General features: G+C 51.6%; 1 protein-coding gene across 1 annotated transcript in view; it reads right to left on the bottom strand.

Annotated features, from left to right (window-relative positions):
• Positions 1-19,051, bottom strand: part of CPNE2 (copine 2) — a 35,919-nt gene extending 16,868 nt beyond the window's left edge. Inside the window, exons 1-11 of the mRNA XM_007947379.2 lie at positions 18,872-19,051; positions 15,259-15,438; positions 13,321-13,395; positions 10,375-10,446; positions 9,213-9,296; positions 8,849-8,938; positions 7,593-7,691; positions 6,961-7,047; positions 4,956-5,015; positions 3,782-3,915; positions 1,574-1,628 (exon numbers count right to left, since the gene is read on the bottom strand). Of these exons, the coding sequence (XP_007945570.2) occupies positions 1,574-1,628; positions 3,782-3,915; positions 4,956-5,015; positions 6,961-7,047; positions 7,593-7,691; positions 8,849-8,938; positions 9,213-9,296; positions 10,375-10,446; positions 13,321-13,395; positions 15,259-15,438; positions 18,872-19,051 (1,116 nt within the window). The remainder of the gene's footprint in view (positions 1-1,573; positions 1,629-3,781; positions 3,916-4,955; positions 5,016-6,960; positions 7,048-7,592; positions 7,692-8,848; positions 8,939-9,212; positions 9,297-10,374; positions 10,447-13,320; positions 13,396-15,258; positions 15,439-18,871) is intronic.
• Positions 19,052-22,065: the final 3,014 nt, after the last annotated feature.

Raw genomic sequence — 22,065 nt, 5'->3', positions numbered from 1 at the left:
TCTGGTTAGCAGTCAAGTCCCTTTAGGCACTACTACCAGAGCTCCTATGAGTCTCAATAGGGCCAGTGAAGTGAATAGTCACTTCCCAGGCCACACCCCACCCAGCCTGCAGGCAGCCTGGATTCTGCTCACTCCTTCTCACTGAAACTACTCCTCAGCTTCCCGACTGGTGGGAATTAAGCAAAGCTGCTAAAGCAGGTGGAGCTGTGTCCAGCACATTCTAAGGGCCCAATAAATTGGTTTGTTTTCCAAGGGCTTCCACTCTGCCCCTCTCTCTCGGTTCCTCCCCTACCCTGGGTACTGGGCTCAGTTGACGCGTCTTTTGCCCAGCTCTTACACGTGGAGGTTTCTCATTCCACTCACCTCCCTGGTGATCCAGCCCACCCAGAGTCTGCACCCTAGCCCTGGCCAAGGAGGCCATCCCTACCCCTTGAGCTCCTGACCCATGGACACCTGGACCTCCCACCTACCTCACCATCCCCCTGCCCAGCCCACCTTCATCCTCTTCTTCACCTCGGTACAGTACATGGCACCATCCCACACCAATGCCTAGCTGGAAATCTGGGTGCATACTTGGCCCACATCCACTTGGTCACCCAGCCAGTCCTAGCTACTGCCCAAGTCTTCCTGCCATTGTCTCTGCTCTCCACACCACCTCCTCCAACTGGGCCATGGTAGCTCTCGCCTGCAGCCTATGGTCTCCTCCTTGGGGTTCCTCAGCCTCCATCCTGCCTTCCCTCCACCCTGGGCAGTCTCCACTCTGAAGCCAGACACCCAGCGTACACCCTGCAGTGGCTCCCCACTCTGCTTTAATATGCTTTTGAGCCCCTGCATGGCTGGCCCCAACCCTCCAGTTCCATCTCTCTCCATCCCACCGATCTTCAGTGGGGGCCTAGTCATCCCGTTTTCCTTCAGTTCCTCAAGCTCACCCTGCTTCCTTTCTCTCCCAGCCTTTGTTTGCACAGGCTGTTCTCTCTGTCCTCTTCCTCTCTCCCCCAGCCACTCTGCAAACTCCCACTTATCCTTCCCATCTCCGCTTAACCTCACCTCTTCCAGAAAGCCTTCCTTGATGCCCACAAGCTGGGCTGGGCTCCCCCAGGTCCTGTTGCCTCCATCTCAGCACTGATGGTACACTGCCTGTTTTTAGGGTTTCCAGATAAAATACAGGATGCCCAGCTGAATTTGTAGTTCAGAGAAACAACAAATACTATTTTAGTATAAGTATGTCCCATGCAATATTTGGGACATACTTAGACTAAACAATAATTCATTCTTTCTCTAAAATTCCAATTTAACTTGGTGTCCTATATTTTATTTGCTAAATCTGGTGACCTTACTTGTCTTCCCCACCTGATACAGGTTACAGGTGGCAGAGGCTGTAACTCTTTTACCTCTTATTACACCTCAGTGCCTACGTGAGGTTCAGCAGGAGAAAGGAGCAGGGGTTTGGGGTAAACACAGAGAAAGCAGGGTAATTGAGCCTCCAGCCCAAGATCTTTGCAAAGTGGATTGTGGAGAGGCCACATACAAATCCTAACGTCTCAACCAAGAGGCACGAGTCTGCATCACTTACCTTCCAGTCTGGAGGTAACTGGGCTCCAAACCCCAGAGCTGGAAACATCTTATCACTAATCAGAGAGAAGAGAAAAACATACCATGAGACAACTGGACAGGGGCCTCCACCTGCCCATCTTGACCTCTTCCAACCTCCTACCCAGGGGTGAGCCTACTGCCTTGTATACTTCAAAGAAGAGACAGCTCACCACCTCTGGAAGAGGCCTCGTTAGAATGATCTACTGAACCCACACTTATCTCCAGTCTACAACTGTGGCAGACACTGCTAATCAACCACAGCACTTCTATCTAGTAGGTCTGGGTGACAGCTTCTAGATCCTTCTCAACCCAGGCCCTGGACAACCAATACAGCACAGTGTCATGATGGAAGATGGAGTGTACTAACTGTTGCTCAACCTCCCATTTTATAGCTGGGGAAAACTCTACTAAAATGAGAAGCCTGGTGTGGCATTCAAGGCCCTTCAGTACTGGGCCTCAGGACCACTTGCTGTTCCCCAAATGCACAGGGCACCTTCACATCTCAAATCTGTTGTGCCCTCTCCAGTCTTCTCCCCCTGCAAAACTCCTACTCATACTCTGAGGCCCAATTCAAATGGCCCCTTCTCTCTGTGAGTTTCCCTGGTATCCCAGAATGCCTCTCTCTTGTGCTCCCATAGCTCCTGCCTCACATGGAAACTGGTCACAGAGCTCCAGTGATTTCTTCCCTATCTTCCCCATCGACTGGGAGCTTCCTGAGGGCCGAGGGTTTGTCTCATTTCTTGATTTCTTCAGCATATATTTATTGCGGATCCCTCTGGCTGCTGTGTGAAGAACAAACTGTCAGGGGCCAGAGTAGAGGCAGGGATACCAGTGAGGAGGCTACTGGAATAATCTAGGTAGCAGGTGATGGTTCAAACTGGGATGGTAGCAGTCAGGGTAGGGAGAAGAGATTGAATTCAAGTGTCATTTGCAAAGATTTTCAGAGAAAGAGGATGTGGGATATGAAAAAACAAACGAAGTGGAGGTTTGGGAGTGAGTGGTGGTGCCTCACTGAGATGTGACAGAGGAGCAGGACGGGATTTGAGGAGCTCTGGTGGCATAGTGCCTAAGGCACTTGACTGCTAAGCAGAAGGCTGGCAGTTCAAACCCACTAGCCACTCCTCGGAACGAAGTTTGGGCAATCTACTTCCATAGTGATACTGCCTGGGAAACCCAAGGAGGGGTCGCTATGAGTCGGGGCCGACTCGACGACACGTAACAACAACAACAACAGCGTTCCTGTGGCCCTGCTAAGTCTGAACGTCCATCAGAAGGCTGCATACAAGATCCTCTGGGGCAGCAAAACCAGGCTCCTCCACTCGACCGCCCAGATGGGAGGCTTCCACCTCCCTTGCTGTGAGCACCATATTTCTCTTGATGTGACCTGTGGTCACAGTCACCCTTTAAGCCCTGAGTCCCCTTGGAGTCAGGCTGGCCCTCAGCCCTCCTGTCGGAAGGTCGGGTACACACAAGGATGATTCTTGAGCTGCCCTTGTCCTTGCCAAGTCAGCACCTGACGTGCGGGCCTCCTGGTGGTCCTGACCATTGATCTGGGGACCCACCAAGCGCCATCTGTGACAATGAGCCCTCAAGTGGGTTCTGGATCCCCCAAGGCTCCCTGGACTTGGCATTTGGCCCATCCTATTGGTGGCCACACTTGCTCTACTCTCTGTATGGCTTTCCTTCACTGACCCTCCACAGTCCCACCCCACCCAACAATCCCCAGAAACAAGATCCATGGAAGGCAGGGTTGACACATACTGATTGTTTCTTAGAAGTTCTCAAAGGAGTGAGGCTTTTGGGCCACTTAGTGCTGGGCCCAGGAATCAGAGGGTCTGGGTTCCAGTTCCCCTGACCTGTGTGACTGGACAAAGTCTCCACCCCCAACCCAGACCTCCATTTCCTCAGCTCTTTTTAAAAGGGGAGGTTGTAGTAATAGCATCTTCCATCCTGCCTCACTGCCTTAGTGGTGACTTGGTTACTGGGTGGAGAAGGCCCCAAGTTGAGTCAATAGGGAAGAGCACAGCAATCAATTAGCAGTGTCTGCCACAGATGCAGAAAGGGGGCACAACCATATGCATGCCACACACTGACCCTTCCTGGATATGATGATCTTTGGGTCCCTTCATGCTTTGCAAGCTGGTCTTCTCAGCCCCAGGAGATCTTCAGAGCCCCTCCCCAAACTTACCTGTCATAGTCCTGAATGATCTGTCCCACAGCCCAGATGGCTGACAGGTACTCGTTGGTGCCCATGGGGTTGATATAGTGCAAAGAGGAAGGGTCAAGGGGGTTCCCATTGGAGGCCGTGAAGTCTATCCCAACCTCCAAAAAAACAAAACAAAACAAACCAGTTGCTACTGAGTCGATTCTGATTCAGTGACCCTATAGGACAGACTAGAACTGCTACATCTTTCTCCCAGAGTGGCTCATGGGTTCAAATTGCCGACCTTTGGGTTGGCAGCTGAGCACTTAACTGCCGTGCCACCAGGGCTCCTTCCAACCTGCAGAGTGGGCCTGAGGTGCCCCTTGGCATGAGGAAGAAAAGATGAGGTGAACACGACAGACATCTGTGAGGTAGACGGGCCAGGCCATGGGCAGTCCCAGCCATTAGTTTCAGTAAGTATTTATTGAGCACTTACTATGTGCCAGGCCCTAAGTAACACACTGAGATTAGTAGAGCAGCAACAAAATATAAAATGTCTCTGTCTTTACAGCACTCACAGTCCAGTGGTGGGCTCAATAGAGACAAGCAAAAAATATATAAGGTAATTTCAGAGAGTGGCACATGTCATGAAGATATTAAAATAGGGAGATGTGGCAAAGAAAAATAGGAAGGGGGCACAGAGGCATCAGGGAGGGCCTCCCTGAGGAGGTGACATTTGCACCAAGGCCTGGAAGGGAAGGAGCCAGACTTGCAAAGTTTCTAGGAAGAGCATTCCAGGCAGAAGGAATAACAAATGCAGACCTCTAAGATGAAACCGAGCTTAGTGTGTTTGGGAAACAGTGAGGAAGCCCGTGTGAGCAAGGAAGAGGGTGCTAGCACGTGAGGCAGGTGGAGGCCAGATCATAGAAGCCTTGTGGACACTGGGAAGGAATCTGCCTTTCTTTCTCTCTGAAGGAGTATGGCGGTCAGACCCGCTGGGACTGTGCAGTGATGCCATGACACGCAGCTAAGCCCTGACTCAGGGCAGTCCTGTAGGAGCAAACACCTGTACCTTCTCCTCTGGGGCAAGAAATACCTCTTGCCCTGGGGAAGTCCTTCCTATAGTCTATCCCAAGCCCCTCCTGCTGCAGCAGTGGCCAAATCCCTCATGGAGGATGCTCACTGAGGTGGGAGTGCGGGAGTGAGGGGAGAGCCTTACAGTGAACATCAGCTGGCAGCCTCCCAGGATGTAGTCCAGGAAGGAGTAGTCCCGGTTTATCTGGAAGGAACCAAGTGAGTTAGTGGGTCCCTGGCCTGCATTGGGGTCACCTCTTGACTTGGCTGCACTCTCCAAAAATGACCTTAAGGAAGCTGCTGCTCTGTGTCCTGATACCTCACTGGCATCAAGGAACACTCCCCACCAAAGGCTTGATCTGATTACAACAAAACAAATCTCTCTATAACCAAGTCCTCAGAGCAATGGTTCCTAATAGGTGGAGGACACAGACATGGACACACACATAAAGGAACAAGGATTCCAAGCAGGGACCTAGGACCGAGCACCAAATACCAAAAACCCAAAACCAAACCCATTGCCATCAAGTTGAATTCTGACACCTATCGACCCTATAGGTCAGCGTAGAACTGCCCCAGAGGGTTTCCAAGGCTGTAACTCTTTACAGAAGCAGACTGTCACATTTCTCTCCTGTGGCGTGGTTGATGGGTTTGAACTACCAACCTTTCAGTTACCAGCTGAGCACTTAACCACTGCACCACCCAATTACACCTCCCAATTTCATGATAGAGAATCTTGATTTGTTGCTGTTAGGTCTTTAACACCTCATTAGCTGTTACTAATCTCCATTTTTAACAAAGAGAGAAAATATAAATGAATATGTTTATATTAATTAATATACTATAAATATAAAACAATAATCATTATTAGTAAAATTGCTAAAACACTGTATTTGTTTTGATGGCCTTTGCCACTTTTTGGCAAAGGATACTGGCCTTCCAAATTTAGTGGAGTTCTAAATTAGGTTCCTTTCGAATAAGTGTATTTAAGTGATAAAAAAAGAAAGGAAAAATAGTAAGTGAGGCAGGTACCAAAAATCCTGACAGGAATATGTGAATGACAAAAACAAAATCAAAACCAAACTCCCTGCCACCCAGTTGATTCTGACTCACCGTGCCCCCCACTGGGTTTCCAAGGCTGTAAATCTTTACGGAAGCAGATGCTTATCTTTCTTCTGTGGAGTGGCTGGTGGGTTCGAATCACTAAGCTCTTGGTTAGTAGCCAAATGCCTTAACCACCGGAACTCCTTTAGAAACAAACCCAGAGCCAAAACCACTGCCATTGAGTCAATTCTGACTCATATCGACCATTATTGGGTTTCTGAGGCTGTAAATCTTTACAGAAGTAGATTGCCTCCAGGAGCAGTTGGTGGGTTTGAACCACCAATCTTCTGGTTAACAAAGACCCTCAACTAACAATGCTGCAACCTGACAGCCTTGTCTTTTATGGAGCACTTGTGGGCCGTGACCTCTGGCTACTCATACACATTAGCCTGACAGCCAGTTCTCCAGCCAAGGAAATGGAGGCCAGTGGCCTGGGATCTGCCAGCTGGTGGAGTGCAGTGCCGGGAACCTCCAAACCACCAGGCCCCGAGGCCAGTGTCCTCTGTGTCCTGCTCCAGGCCGCCTCCCTTAATATCCTGCCGATTCCAGCAGACACTCTGCCACCCCGGTATGCAGAGGGCCTGGCCCCTGACCTCAGCCTCAGCCACTGCTGGTGTGAGACTTCTTGGCTTCCTGGGCTTCCGTGGCCCTGGCTCCACCACGCAGGGCAGTCATCCGAGCCACTCGGTGATGCTGCTGGGAAAGACAGGTGTTCCTCCCCGATGCTGAACACGTAATGGGTGAGCTGCCCATGTGGGAAACAGCAACTGCCTGCAGTGACCCTCCAACGCAGAGAGGCCCTGGAAGGTGAGCCTAACCCTCCACACGTCTCACCTCACTGACATCCCCATTCTACAGAAGGGAGACCGAGACCCAGAGAGATTAAGCTCAGACAGTCACGGAGCTAGGACTTGGCAGAGCTAGGATCTGAGCGCAGCCCTCTTTGGCTCCAGACCCAATGCTCTCTCTGCCCCCTATGCAGTGGAGCCTCCCTGTGTGACTCCAAGCCTGGATCCCACCCTGTGCCCAGCCCACTGCCAGCACACCTTGCAGGAGCGCAGGATAATGATGCCCGAGTTTTTATAGTTCTTCTTCTTCTTTTGCTTCTTGGGGTTGATGCACTCGAACTCCAGCTGGGCAACGCAGGAGCAGAGAAGACAAGATCAGCTTGGGGCTTCCACAGGCATAAGCCCTCCCCCCAGAGCCCTAGAATCCCCTCCATGGCTTTGATGTGGGGGCAGCAGGACTCCTCCAGGAAGCCTTCCTGATGTCCACACCTAGAAATAGTTCCAGACACCTCAGGCTTCCACAGGCTGCATCTACAGGTAGAAGGCTCTGCACCTGCTCTTGCAGACAGCTTGTCCACATCATGTTCACGTCAGGCACCCAGAACGTCACTCAAGGCCCCACCTCTGAGTAATAAACAGCTTCTGAGTGCTCACAATACACAATACGCTATCAGTGTCCATATCAGCACATTTAATTCCTATCCTAATCCTTTGCATCCACTGATAGATGTGGAAATTAAGGCTCAGAGAGGTTGAATGCCTTGCTCAAGGTCACACAGCTGGAAGAGCTGGAGCTGGGATCTGAGCCCCAGGCTGTCTGATTCAGACCCCATCTCCCTTCTCTGATGCCTGCAGAGGTCATGGGGTCATGGCCCACTCGCCTATCTCACCGGGATGCCGTCGCGAGCCTCACACATCTGTGACACTGAGGTCTGGAACTCGCCAATGAAGTCGTGGCCTCCATCGTTGTCATAGTCGTAGCACATCACCTGGAGGCAGGCGCAGCAAGGTCACCCCAGGGCTGCTCCCCAACAGGTGTTTTCTAGCCTTTTTCAACTCCCTGAGCAAACCTTCTATCTTCATTTTGGGTGGTACCTCCCTCTCCCCTCAGTGGCTGCCCAGTGCCCTGGGATGAACCTGGCCACTCCTGCACTGCCTCCCACAGGAAGCTTCTGTGACCGCCGAGAAAAGGGAGACAGTCTGCCGGATGCAGTGATGGGGGCTACGCTCTCTGCAGGAAGCATGGTTCACACTACTCACATTCGCTCCTCACACTCGGCCCCTCGCCTGTCTTGGGTTACGACCCCTCTGGGCTTGTGGGCCAGGCCTGGAACCCTGTCTACACTGTGGGTTTTTCTTCCCTGAGATGGACACAAAAATCCTAGCTTTATATTCTCTTAACTGGCACAAGATTCCTAGGAAGAAGGTAGAAGTTACTGTATTCATCCTACTGATGGGTAAACTGAGGCTCGGAGAGCAAAGCAGTTGCCTGGAGTTTCACAGCAGCAGACCCAGGACGAGAAGCCAGGTGACCTGGTACCCTGCTTGGGGATCCCTGCCCTGACCTGGCTGACCCACCATCCCATCTACCCTCAGACATGGCCCCTGAGGGCTGAGGGCTTTTATAGACTAGTGATCCTTGTCCTCCTCATGCAATAACATCGGAGTCGTTTCCAAGGTGTTAACCAAAAACCAAACTCACTGACATCAAGTCAATTCTGACTCAGTGACCCCTCCTTGGGTTTCCAAGGCAGTTTCTCTATGGAAGTAGATCCGAGGAGTGGCTGGTGGGTTAGAACCACCAGCCTTCTGGTTAGCAGTCAAATGCCTTAGGTACTACGCCACCAGAGCTCCCAAGGTGTTGTACAATCATTATCCTAGCCGGAAGCCGCCCAGTAGAGCTAAAGCAGGATAGGCATCCTGTTCTTGTTTTAGAGAGGGGGGCTTAGAGGGGTCCTGCCCAGGTCATTCAGACGGCCAGGTAGACCTGGGATAACGACCAGGTCTCCTGTTGCCCAGGTGGGCTCTCTTTCCATGTCACCTCGAATCTTATGGAGAAAGAGCATTGCCAGGCACCCCAGCTAGCCTCAAGTAGACTGGGAGGCCAGAGCTGGCAGGGTGGGGAGCAGGGCCCGCAGGCCCTCACCTGGATAGGCTTCTCCATGTCCCCATCACATAGGGACACCAGCGGCACAGTGAAGGGTTTCCACACAGGGTCCAGCGTGTACTTGATCACCTGCAGGACAGTGAGGGGATGAGGTGAACTCAGCCCAGGGAGGTGGGCCAGCCCAACAGGGATGGGGGGGGGGAAGATGGAAAGACCCCCAGCCATATTTTAGGGGTACAAGCCTGCCTGTGGTGGGGGGTTGGCAAAAACAAGTCCTCCTGGCCCCATCACAGGGCTTCCTGCACACTGCATGGCTGGGACAGAATGGTCCCGTCCTCAGCCACTGAGGACGGTCGGACTGCAGACCCTCTGCCTCAGAGACCCCTGGGCCCCAAGCACTCACCTCAGTCCTGTGGACCAGCATCCACTTGCCATCATCTTCCGGCTTATAGAACTCAAGAAATGGGTCTGATTTCCCAAAGAGGTCCTAGTGGGGAGACAAGGGCGTGCTGGTGAGGGAGCCAGGAAGCCCACTGGATTCAGGCGGGGTGGGAGTGTGTCAGGGGTGGGAGCTGTGGGCAGAGCCACATGGCCTCTCTCCCCTCAGCCTCCACAGGGCTCAGCACGAGGTCCAGGCAACTGCAGCTCCCCCATCCTGAGGTGAGCGGAGCTTGTGCTCAGAAATGCTGAGAGCCCCAGCGCCAGCAGAGTTAGGAGCCCGGCATCTTAGATGGGGCAGAACTTCAAGGGGGATTGTTGCCAAGGCAGGGTGAATCTTCTAGCAGCACAGGGTTCTAAGTTATCCCAGTGGGAAAAACTGAAGGGATGCCACAGCCTTGCAAAATCCATGGACTGAAGCATTAAAAATTGTCACTTGAAGGAGGTTACATTCACTGAAAGTGAACAGCACTTACTAATGGTCAAAGACTACAGCCTTCAGTGTGGCTTACAGCTCAACATCAAGAAAACAAAAATCCTCACAACTGGATCAATAAGCAACATCATGTTGAGTGGGAGAGACAGAAAATAAAACAACTAAGGAAATAACACGTTAGAGAGTAACGTGGTAAGGGGAGAAGGGGAGAAGCGGAGCAGGGGAGGGTGGGAGATGTGGGACCACCGCAATCTCAGGAACAGCCCTGCTGAGGAGCTCATGGACAGGCGAAGGCTTGAGGGAGGTGAGCACCTGCCGTGAGAATCCTTCCAGGCAGCGGGAACAGCAAGTACAAAGGTCCTGGGGCACCAGGGTGACTCAGCTGAGGCTGAGTGAGAGAGGGGAGATCAGGGGGCGGGGAGACATAACAGGAGGACTTTGTAGGGACACTAGCATTTACTCTAAGTGAGGTGGGGTGCTCCAGTGAGTGCTTTTCCATGTGTTTTGGATACTCCTAAGTGATGAGATGCTTACTCCCTCAATGGTGAGGGGGTCCTTGTTTGGCGTGGCCAGTGGGGCTTTGTGCTGTGGGTCTTGTCCCTAGGGGTCCCAGGGCTGGGCCACACAACCAACCCTGATGTGGGGAGAATACTGCCCACTGACGAAGAACCCTCTCCTCTCCCCAGTTCACCTTCTTGTCCAGCTTCCTGCCGGCCAGACTCAGTGTGATGACGCGGTTGTCCGACAGCTCCTGGGCAGCAATCTGCGCAGGACAGAAGCCTGTGAGGGGTTGGGACCTGCTCCTGAAACTCCCCTCTCCCACCCAGGAAGGCAGACAGAGAGTGGCTCTCGGGTCACTTCTCTAGGGCTGTGAGGGAAAAGGAGGGCAGGAGCAGTGCATGTAAGTTCAGACAGGTCTCTTGCTGAAACCTCTGTTTCTATGTTCCAGAAGATTGGGGTTATACACTTCTGGCTATGCAGATGACACACCGGTGCTCACTGAAAGTGAACAGGACTTGAAGCACTTACTAATGATTAGAGACTGCAGCCTTCAGTATGGGTCACACCTCAACATCAAGAAAACAAAAATCCTCACAACTGGACCCAGGAGCAACCTCATGATAAATGGAGAAAAGATTGAAGTTGTCAGGGATTTCATTTTACTTGGAGCCACAATTAGCAGCCATGGAAGCAGCAGTGAAGAACTCCAATGACATATTGCATTGGGTAAATCTGCTGCAAAAGACCTCTTTAAAGTGTCAAAAAGCCAAGATGTCACTTTGAGGACTAAAGTGCACCTGACCCAAACCATGGTATTTTCAGTTGCCTCACATGCATGTGAAAGCTGGGCGAAGAATAAGGAGACTGAAGAAGAACTGATGCATAGGAATAATGGTGCTGGCAAAGGATAACGGCTGAATAGACCACGGACTGCCAGAAGAACAAACAAATCTGTCTCAGAAGAAGTACAGCCAGAATGCTCCTTAGAAGCAAGGATGGTGAGACTTCATCTCACATGCTTTGAACATGTTCTGAGGAGGGGCCAGTCCCTGGAGAATGACATCATGCTTGGTAAAGTAGGGGGCCAGTGAAAAAGACGAAGACCATCAGTGAGATGGGCTGACACAGTGGCTGCAACAATGGGCTCAAACACAGCAATGACTGTGAGGATCACACAGGCCCGGGCGGTGTTTCATTCGGCTGTGCACAGGGTCGCTATGAGCTGGCCCCAACTCAGTGGCACCTAACAACAACAACAACAACCCTTCCGTACGTGAGGAGTCAGGAAGTGACCCCATGTGGTTAAGGGACAGCCATGGATGGGATGGTAGGTGGAGATGAAGCAGGGACCAGACAGAGGGGTGGTCTAGAGCCTCGCGGAGAGGCCTGACAGGGCCTCTCATGACACCAGTGCAGAGTCAGAGAGCAGAGCCACCTCACAGCACTAAGATGCCAGTCAGTGTCTCAGCAAGCAGCTGGGGGAACGAGCCAAGGGCACGGGCAGGACCCACTTGAGCTCACATTGGGCTTCTCTGTCACCCTTGGCTTTCTGGTCCTGCCCCAGCCAGCGAATGATCCGCTGGGTGATCTGGCAGCTGCCATCCACCCTCTCTGGGGCTCCTTCTCTCCCCCTCCCCACCAAGGGACCGGGAAAGCTCCCTGGCCAATAGCAACACAAGTGGCCTGGGCCCTCTCTTGGCCAGAGGCGGCTTCTTCTCCCATGCCTCTGGGATGGCATCATCTAAAACAAGTTCATTTGGCCCTCCAGAACCACAGACAGAGGCCAGCCTGGATGGAGCAAGAGGGAACTTACTCAACAACCCTGCAGGGTAGGTCCTATTATTGTCCCCATTTCACAGAACTAGTTGATGTCAAGTCAGTTCCAACTCACAGCAACCCCATATGTGTCAGGGCAGAACTGTGCTCCCTCGGGTTTTCAGTGCCTGGTTTTTCAGGAGCAGATGACCAGGTCTTTCTTCCGTGGGACCTCTGGGTGGACGTGAACCCTAACCTTTGCATTAGCAGCTGAACATGTTAACCATTCGCTCTACTCAGGGACTTGTAAGAAAAGCAATCATTAAGAAAATCCTGTGGAGCACAGTTCTACTCTGACACACATGGGGTCGCCATGGATAGAAGCCAACCGCATAGCAACTAGTGGTTCACAGAGGGACCTGCCGGAAATGCTTGGGGAATGGTGTGACCACTCTGTGAGGTGCATCTGGGTTGGCTTCCTGGAGAAGGAGAGAGGCTTGTGAAGACTTTTCGATGGTGAGGACTGGAACACAAGGGGGTAGTTGGGAGAGGACATTGCAGGCAGCAGGAACAGATAAAAGCCTGGAGTTATGTTCAGGGTATGCTAAGAAGTCGCTTGCCTTGGACAAAGAGCATGTACGTGAAGGAAATAAAAATAGCTGAGGCAGGAAAGCAAGGATGGATCCCTCACAGCCTTGAATGCAGGGCTCTGCAGGCAATGGGGAGCCGTAGGAGGTTCTAGAGCAGGGGAGTAACAGCCCTGTGAACACATACAGGTATGATCCTCCTCCCTCCGTCAGGGCTAGCCCCCCTGGATCACACAGGCTCAGAAGCCAGAAGCCAGACAACCCCTGAGAGAATCTTGCTCACTGAACCATCCCAGGGAACTTGCTCCCTGAGCCTCAGCTCCCTCCTCTGTAAAATGGGGCTGCCCTGCCTCACACACACAGCCTGTGAAGATGAGGCACCCATGGACGCAAAGGGCCTGTGCATGCGTCACGGGAATCCTGCATTGCAGCCACAAGCTCCATGGGCTAGGCGCTTCGGGAAAGATCCTAAGGGAGGGCCAGCAGGGGCCAGCGTGCCAGGGAGGGGGTGCCAGGGAGGGGGTGCTGAGAGGGCTTTGGAGGCCTGAGGAGGAGCATCCCTGCCAGGGAGTGCCTTTGGGGCCTTCTGGCAGCCCCCCCACCAGCCTGGTGCTGTAAAGGCATCGTTCGCAGAGCCTGAGCCCGTTGCTAAGAGACCTGTTGCTAAGTTGTAAGTTGGGCCTTTTTACTCCAAACAAAGCTGGTGATTATCTGCCAGGGAAGCAGCCCATTGATGGGGGAGGGCGGCTGCGGCGGAGGCGAGGGGGCTGTGCAGAGCTCGGAGGGTCTGGTACCGTAATCAAGCCCTTCCCTGCAGGCTTGTCGTTCAGCAGCAGCAGAGGCCTTGTCATCTTCTTGCTGGAGACGATCTGGGAGGAGAGAGGGGAGGGAGGGGCTCAGGGGGTGTGGATGGGGTGGGCCCAGGAGGAAAATCTGGCAACCCACTGCGGGCTGCCCCCTCCGGGGATGGCTAAACCCTTCCCTGCAGGATCCCTGGAAGGCAGACTGCAACCCTGATCAGCCCCACAGGGCAGCCCAGAGAAGTTAAGACAGTCGTCCAAGGTCCCACAGCTGGGATGGAATCCAGGCAGCCCTGCTTCACATTCAGTAAAAGGCTCTTGGTTCACATTCTGGAGACAGCTGCAGAAAGGTCTGCCCCGCCCCGCCCTCTCCAGCCCATCCATAGACCCACCCTGCTCAGAGCCTGATCCCTGACTGAAAGGCTCAAACCCAAACTTCCAACGAATTTTAGTCCTGAATGGGTGATGCACTTACAGGTTCAAAAGCGGCAACAACACAGAAAGGAACCGTGGAACACACTGAGGTCACACACCATCTCCGTTCCACCCCCTTTTGGGCCAGCACGGTTATTGGTTTCTTATGAAAAATGCCAGTGTCCAGGAGCCCTGGTGGCACAACAGTTAAGCCCCCGGCTAATAAGCAAAAGGTTGACATGCGAACCCACCCTTGGGGGAAAGACCTGCTGACTGGTTCTCAGTAAAGATCACACCCTGGAAAACCCTGTGGGGCAGTTCAACCCTGCCACCGGGGGGCACTACGAGTTGGAATCCACTGACGGCACCTAGCGACACATGCAGACCTGAACATACACCTATTGCCCTGGACTGGTTATTCTCCCCATATGCACGCTCTGCCCTTCTCCACCTGCCCTGTGCCCTGGAGGTGGGCCTTGGGGACTGCAGTCCCCAGCTCCCTGCCCTCTGGCTTCTGGGGGTTCAGCCAGTGGGGCGTCAGTGGGAGAAGGGCGGGCAGGCGCAAAGAGCGGCTGGGAATGAGATTTGGCAGGAGCTGTGCTGCTGTCCTTGGCCTCAGCTCTGGTCTGCAGGCTGCCCTCCTTGGCCATGGTGCTCACAGGCGCTGGCAACACCACCCCTCACCTTTCCCACCCTCGAGGCCCAGAGGTGGTGGGTCAGTCCCTGGCTTGGTTTTCCACACCCCATTCCCTTGCCCCTGCTCCTTCTGAAGCCTCTCCTCAGTTCCCCTTTGAGGGAGCCGCAGAGACACAGTGGGGACCCTGGTGGACACCTCCTTCTCTGACGTAAAAGGTGAGTACCACATGCACCCTTCCGTCCTTGCCTTTCTCACTGAGCCTGGGAGGCCCAGGACATTTCAGTGTCTACTGGGACCTCTCAAAGCACTCTATTTTATCCCCTCACTGTTCCTGCAGGCTGGACAGGGTAGCATCATTCTCCCCAAATTTCATTTGGGGAAACGGAGGCCCCCAGATGTGGTGAGGCTTGCCCAAGGGCACAGAGTCACAGGACATGATTGGAACTTGTGTGCAGGGCTCCTAGCCCTGCCTCTCCCAACCTCCATGACCTCACCTAGAATGGAGACAGGTGGGGAAGAATAGTTAGAGAGGGATGGTTGCCCAGGGTTACACTGTGAGTCAGCCACCAAGTGGAGCTCACACAGGTTGCTGATCTGAGGCCCCTACAAACGAGAAGTCAACACCACACCTGATTACTTCTAACATTCAGAAGCTCTGGCCACACGGGGCCCCCTTCCTTTACAGGAACAAGCAGCTGGCACTGTGTTTGGCTGCCCCTTCAGATGGGGGCCCTGAGGGCAACTGCCCTTGTGATGCCACCTTGGAGGGCTGCCAGGAAGTGGGGGCCAGGGAAAGCAGGCTGCAGAGGGCGAGGCTGCCCCTGGGGGTTGTCTGGGGGACTGCCCTGCCCCATCCCACAGGAGGCACCCATCCTCCTCACCGTGCCCAGGCTGCAGGAGAACTGGCCCAGGAAGTCATGTTCGTCCAGCTGCATGCTGGACTTGTCCTGGTCAAACAGGGCAAACTTGAGCTTCTGCACTTCCTCAAAGTGGTAGTCGAGAACGAACTTCTTGGAGAACGCAGGATTGAGATTGTTGACCGCTGTTTCTGTCCTGTCGTACTGGCAGAAGGGCAGGGAAACGGGAGTCAGAGTCAAGCAGCTGTTCAACCCTTTTGGGCTACCAGAAGTCATTCTGCTGACCCACTGAACCTACTCTGTGCCAGGCACTCATGGCCGGTTACTGTGAGGCTGAAGCAACCATCACCCAGGTCACAGAAGAGGACACTGAAGCGCAAAGTTATGTGACTATCCCAAGGTTGAACAGCTAGTAGGTCAATGTCAAGATGTGAACCCAAGACTGACTCCAGACCCGCAGTCTTAACCCATCAATGCCGGCTCCATGCCTAGGTGCTGTGTGCTCAGGCTGCGTCCATGTCTGGGTCAGTGACAAGAGGACAAGGACCTTTCTTCAGCTGGGTCCCAGTCTCCACTTCTATGAAACAAAGGGATTTGACTACCTGTGCTCTTCACACTTTTTGAGTAGCATGCCTTTTTTTTTTTTTTCTTTAATAGTATTTTATTGAGTTTTTGGTGGAAGTTTACACAGCAAATTAGGTTCCCATTTGCTAATTTCTACACAAATTGTTCACTGGCATTAGTTACAGTTGTCACAATGTGTCAACATTCTCTTTAATTATGTTCAGTTTCTTCCCTTTCCAGTACTCTAGTTTCCCTGCCCCTTATCTCCTCATCTTTGCTATGGAGTCATTGTTGATCTCTTGGTGTCATACTGACCGCTTTTAAGTAGGGACTGATCTTACAGGTAATTATCTTTATTTTGTGTGCCACTCTGCAGTTTCACCAAAAGGTGACCTCAGAGGGTAGCCTTGGTTCTATGTTTAAAGAGTGTCTCAGGGCCATGGTCTCAGGGAGTCCTCTGTCCTCAATTGTTCCAGTTCGTCTGCCTCTTATTTTTTTTTCAATAAGAATTGAGTTCTGCTTCATTTAATTCTAACTGGAACCAACTACAGTAAGCCCGGTCAGAATGATCAGTGATGGGAGTCGGGCACCATGTAGTTCTTTTGGTCTCAGGGGAGATGAGGCTGTGGCTCGTGGAGACTTGTTTCTTCTCTGAGCTTTTGGTCACCTTCTTACTGTTTCGCTCCTGACAAACTGAGACCCCTAGTTGTATTTAGATGGCCCTCGTGAGGTTTTAAGACCCCAGATGCTGCTCACTTTACTAGAATGCAGATCATGATTTTTGTGAACTATTTTATGCCCACTGACTGAATTGTCCCATAGGCTTTGGTCCTTAGCCTTCAAACCCAGAAGACCAGTGTTGGAGAGTGTTTGGTTATGTCTGAGGAGTATCTGTTTGTGTTTTCGGTAAACATACGTGAGCAGGCCTTTTCTTCCAAAGCAAATGTTACACATGGAAATTGAGGGAAGAAACAGAGAGGAATAGGGGTATCTGAGGAGATGGTGTCAGGCACTCCCCATACCCCCTAGGAGGAGGTGTTGTATCTTTTACAGAATCCTGAATGTCAAAACCAGGAATTGTGCAGCCCAACCCCCCGCCACACAACGGTAGAACTGAGACCTGGGTGAGGAACAGAGCCTTATACTGTTGTAGGCCAGTGGTGCGGCTGGACCAGGAACCCACCTCCTAGCCTCTCAATGCTGAGGCCTTAACCACAGAGTCCCAGTCATGGTCTATTTTGGGGTCTGGGCTGTGTTGATTTTTCCTCCCACCCAGTCCGTTTCCAAAGGCTTGAACGGCAGGCACAGGAGAGGTCTTGGCCCTGAGCTATTTTTAGCCAGGGTGACTGGGTGGGAGCAGAGATTGTCAGGGAGGGTGTGGCATGCCATGAGTATGTGGGGGTGCAATGGGGAAGGATGCCACTCCCTGTGGAACAGGCAGGGGATCTGGAGGCCTGGCAGAGAGGCTTGGGGTGCCCCAGACATGCCAGTCACAAGCTTAGGGCTCCCCTGGGAATTCCTTGGCTGATCCTACGTCCCATCCCCCATACCAGGCTGCACTGCTGATATAAGGGGGGACAAGATAAGCCCTTGCCCTCTCTGGGCCCCACTTTCCCCAATGTGACATGAGTCAACAATCCCAGCCCTGCTTCCTCAACATCCCAAGAAGGAGCCAACATATGCAGAAACTCTGTAAACCACGGTATGTATCGTGGGATCCCACCTTGGTCAAGTTACGTATCTGCTGAAATAAGAAACCTGGTTTGGAAAATAACAGACATATATGACTGTGTGGAAGGCTGGCTACCAAACTGCTAACAGAGGTTCTCCCTGACAGATGGGTTCTCATTCATTTTGATTTTTGTCTTTAGGTTTATCTAGATCTTCTAAATTTACTCCAGTGAATATAGATTCCTTCCGGAGTTGGAAACAAAGCAATTTTTAAAACTTGAAAATGTTAACAGTTTGAGATTCTCAATATCCTTCTTCAAGCTATAGCTCTGCTTGCCCTCTTGACCAGAGTCCCCTAGGCTGGCTGGACTCAGAAATCGGCTGTGGCACCATCAATGTCCCCACTCTGGAGATCTCCATTTCACAGATGAGGAGACAGTCTCAGAGAGGGATAGCTGTGTGCCTGAGGCCACACAGCAGGCAGGAGCCGAGCTGGGCCATGGAGCCGCTCTAGGGCCAAAGCCTGTCCTCCCTGTTTCTCTCTCTGCTCCTCTCTGACTGTGTGTTTGTTTAGGAATGAGGAGGAAAAGCTTTTTAAAAGTGGAAGTAAACGTTTTGTAGAACTATGAGGGTTTAATGATATATTATGATAATTTAAAGTGGTATATAAAACAAAAAATTTAAAGTTGTATAATTATAAACCCACCAGCCACTCCTCGGAAGGAATGTTGGGCAATCTACTTCCGTAGTGATACTGCCTTGGAAACCCAAGGGGGTGGGGTTGCTGTGAGTCAGGTTTGACTCGATGGCACATAACAACAACAAAAGTAATTATAAATATAAATCTATGAATTATTAACATAATTTAAAAGCCCAGTTGCCATCAAGTCGATCCCAACGCACGAAACGCCATGTGTATCAGAGTAGAACTGGGCTCCAGGGGTTTTCAAAGCTGACTTTCCTTCTGAGGTGCCCCTGGGTAGGTTTGAACCACCAACCTTTTGGTTAGTAGTTGAGCTCTTAACTATTTGCACCACCCAGCAACTCTGTTATAACAATTTAAACAAAACATAATTATTTAAAAATAATACTTAAAAAAATTATTTTTAAAAAGAGTAATCATTTTCTTTACGTTTTATTTATTTTGCTGTCGAGGATGTACACAGCAGAACACACGCCAATTCAACAGTTTCTAGGTGAACTATTTAGTGACACTGATGAGATTCTTTGAGTTGTGCAGCCCATCTCACCTACTTTTCTAGAGTAACCATTTCCTAAACCCCTGCCGCTGACCCAGCAAACGCGAAAGCCCATTCTTGCCAGACCCAAAGGCCCTGGGACCAGTGGGAGCCCAGGGAGCTAGCCAGCCTACCCTCCACACACGCATACAAAGCAGCCTCACCTCCATCCACCTGCCATCATTCTCCATAAAGAGGACACAGAAGGGGTCGGACTTGGAGGTGACGTCCCGGTCCAGCAGGTTCTGGCCGCTCACCGACAGTTCCACCTTGCACACGCAATACTGGGAGCCCACAGGGGCTGCCCCTGCTGCTGGGGCACCCCCACCTGGCATGTAGGCCATGGGGGGCGGCGGTGGCAGCAACAATTCCAGGCAGTCTAAACAGACAAGAGTGGGGGTCAGAGAGTGGACAGACATTGGCTATACCACCCCAACCTGGGGAAGTGTCACCACCCCGCCCTGAAGGTGTGGGTGGAGAGAAAGAAGGAAAAGTGCAAATGATATGTGCAAAGCCCTGAAGGAAGGAAAGTGCAACAGAAAGCATGAAAAAGTTGCCTGGTAGGTTTTTCTAGTTTATCTTTGATGTTATTTGTCGCTGTGTCTTTACCTGTGAGACACACACAGTCCAAGTTGTCCCTGTCAGATCAACAGCAAATTCAGTGAACATAGAAATGCCAGGGGAATGTAGATTTCTGCAGAGTAACTGGTACATTTGCCTCTTGTGGCTGTTTCCCTTATTGCTTTTGGTCACGAGGAAGCTTGCATCTGGTCATTATTCTGAACTGGGTAAGTTCATTGCCTGTCTGTTCATCCTGCATCCCCAGGCCAAGCACAGTGATTGGTGCACTCAGTACATGTTTATTGAATGAAAAAACGATGAGTGAATAGATGAATACACAAACCCTAAAAACTGCTCAGATCCTGCTTAAGTTGGTCCTTATCTTTACCTCAACACAATACACTACCTTCTAAAATTCATGCACTGGGCTCTCCCGTATCTTTCCACTCTCAAGCAAGGAAGAAAGGCCTGGTGTTCTACTTCCAAAAGTTAGCAGTGAAAATCCTGTGGCTCAAAGCAGACCATGATCTGGTATAGTGCTGGAGGCTGTACCATGAGCTTAGAAGACCCTCAAAACACACAGTGGCTGCAACCATGGATGCCAGCATGCCAGTGGTCAAGGAGATGGTGCAGCATGGGGCAACTCTTCGTTCTGTTGTCCAGGGGGTGGCTGTCAGGCAGAGCTGACTCCATGGCAACTAGCAGCAATAACTAACAACAATCGCCAAGGCTAATTACTGGCATTTACTTGCTTTACACAATTGCTTTCCTTGTAACACACAGGACACGCTTGGAGCAAGTGTAGAGGAACCTATCTCAGAGACTGGAGGGGCACTCTGGCCCCTGCACTTCACAGGCCCTGTGGACAAGCCTCTGTGCCTCGTTTTCCCTATCTGCCCATGAGACAACATGACACAGTCCTTTGAGACTCCTGTGGTCAGAAATTCTTCTCATTGAAGTGTTTGCATTTAACACAGGCCCTGTTATGCAGGTGGACAAGCCCAACACCTAAACACTTAGCCCGTGTGGTAGTTAAATTTGTATGTCAACTTAGTTGGGCCTGGTTGAGTGGCTGGGAAGCTGGTGGTAGTTATTCCCCACAATGAGACTGGCAATCAACTCCATGGTGGGATCTACCACAAGAGCTGAGTAGCTGCCCTTGGGATGTGGTCTGCTTCCTGTATATAAGGAAAAGCATTGAGAATGGTCTCTAGCGTATGGCACGCTTGGACCCTCCATGTAGCTGTGTCATTGTTCAACAGCCTGCCATGCTCTGCCAACCTTGAGACTTTCAATGGACTTGAATTAAAGGCCTGTCGTGTGGTTTGGTAACATTGGGACTGTGCCATTTTATTTGTTGACCCTGGGCTTATTAGCCTCAGCAGCCAGCAGCTGCCTGAGTGAAGAGATCCCTGTAGCTTCAGTGGGCCGGGAGCAAGAGGCAGAGCTGAAGCCCAAGGTTGAGGGGCTTTCACCCAGCCCCTAGAGCCTGGTACTTTGAACTCGGACTTAAAGTCTCCAAACTGTAAGAGAATAAACTCCTGTTAGTCAAGCCATCCCATTTGTGGTATATTCTTGTCAGAGAGGCACTAGGGAACCAGAACAGTCCACAAAGGCTGGGTTCACACTCAACTAATATTTCATCCCTTCACAGTTGAGTGGGTAACTGACCCTACACCACCCAGAGGAGAGTGCTGAGAGGTGGGCGTTCCATCTGGGAACACAAATCCAAGTCATCAGGTTTGTGAGCATTAATGTTCATTACACACCGAGCGCACGCACACATTACACACTGTGCCCCCTTTCACAGAGGAGGAGACTGGCGCTCATTCATTCACTCCAGAGTGTTCACTGAGTATGATGTTCAAGGTCTAATCTCCAGGATCTGTGACTGTGACCTTAATGGGAAACATCATCGCTGCAGATGTAATTAGTCAACATGAGGTCATACTGCAGAGTAGGGTGGACCCTACTCCAATATGACTGATGTCCTTAAAGGAAGAGGAGAAGAGACGCACAGAGCCACAGAGGGAAGACGGCCATATGAAGATGAGGACAGACTGGAGTTATGCTGCCACAAGGGAAGGACTGCCTGGAGCCGTCAGAAACTAGGAAGCAAGCCCTGCCGACACCCTGATTACAGACTTCCAGACTCCAAAACCGAGAGACGATGGGTTGTTGTTTTAAGCCACTCACTTTGTGATAATTTGTTACTGGCACCCCCGGGAACACGGAACACCCACTAGGTCCCAGAACGGCCGGTGCTGGGGATGCTGCAGTCAGTGTCGGTCGCAGCCTCACAGGGCATCTGGGCTGGTCTGCTCAGAATGCACAGGGGAGGAGGGAGAGCAGTCAGGTCTGGGGGATACTACAGGCCCCGACAGGGAGTGTGGGTTTCAGTCTGAGAGAGATGGAAAGTCTTGGAGGGTTTTAAGCAGAGAAGTGACAAGATCTCATTTGGACTTTTAATCTTTTTCTTTTAAGTATGGTGACTGGTGGTGTACTGCCTAAAACATTTGACTGCTAACCCAGAAGTCTGGTGGTTCAAACCCACCAGCCGCTCCTCAGAAGGAAGACTGGGAGATCTATGTCTGTAGAGATACTGCCTCGGAAACCCAAGGAGGGGTCGCTATGAATTGCAATTGACTCGATGGCAGTGAGTATGTAACAAAACATTTGCCATTTCACGATTCCTTCAAAAGTTGGAATTAGAAATACCATTTGACCCAGCCATCCCATTACTAGATATATACCCTAGAGAAGTGAGAGCCATGACAAGAACAGATATATGCACGCC

This window comes from Orycteropus afer, unplaced genomic scaffold, assembly GCF_000298275.1.
Source record: "Orycteropus afer afer isolate SDZICR_OR568_19922 unplaced genomic scaffold, OryAfe1.0 scaffold00009, whole genome shotgun sequence".
Lineage (NCBI taxonomy): Eukaryota > Metazoa > Chordata > Mammalia > Tubulidentata > Orycteropodidae > Orycteropus > Orycteropus afer.
The sequence above is the reverse complement of the archived record's forward strand: the minus strand, read 5'-3'. Positions and strand labels throughout refer to the sequence as shown.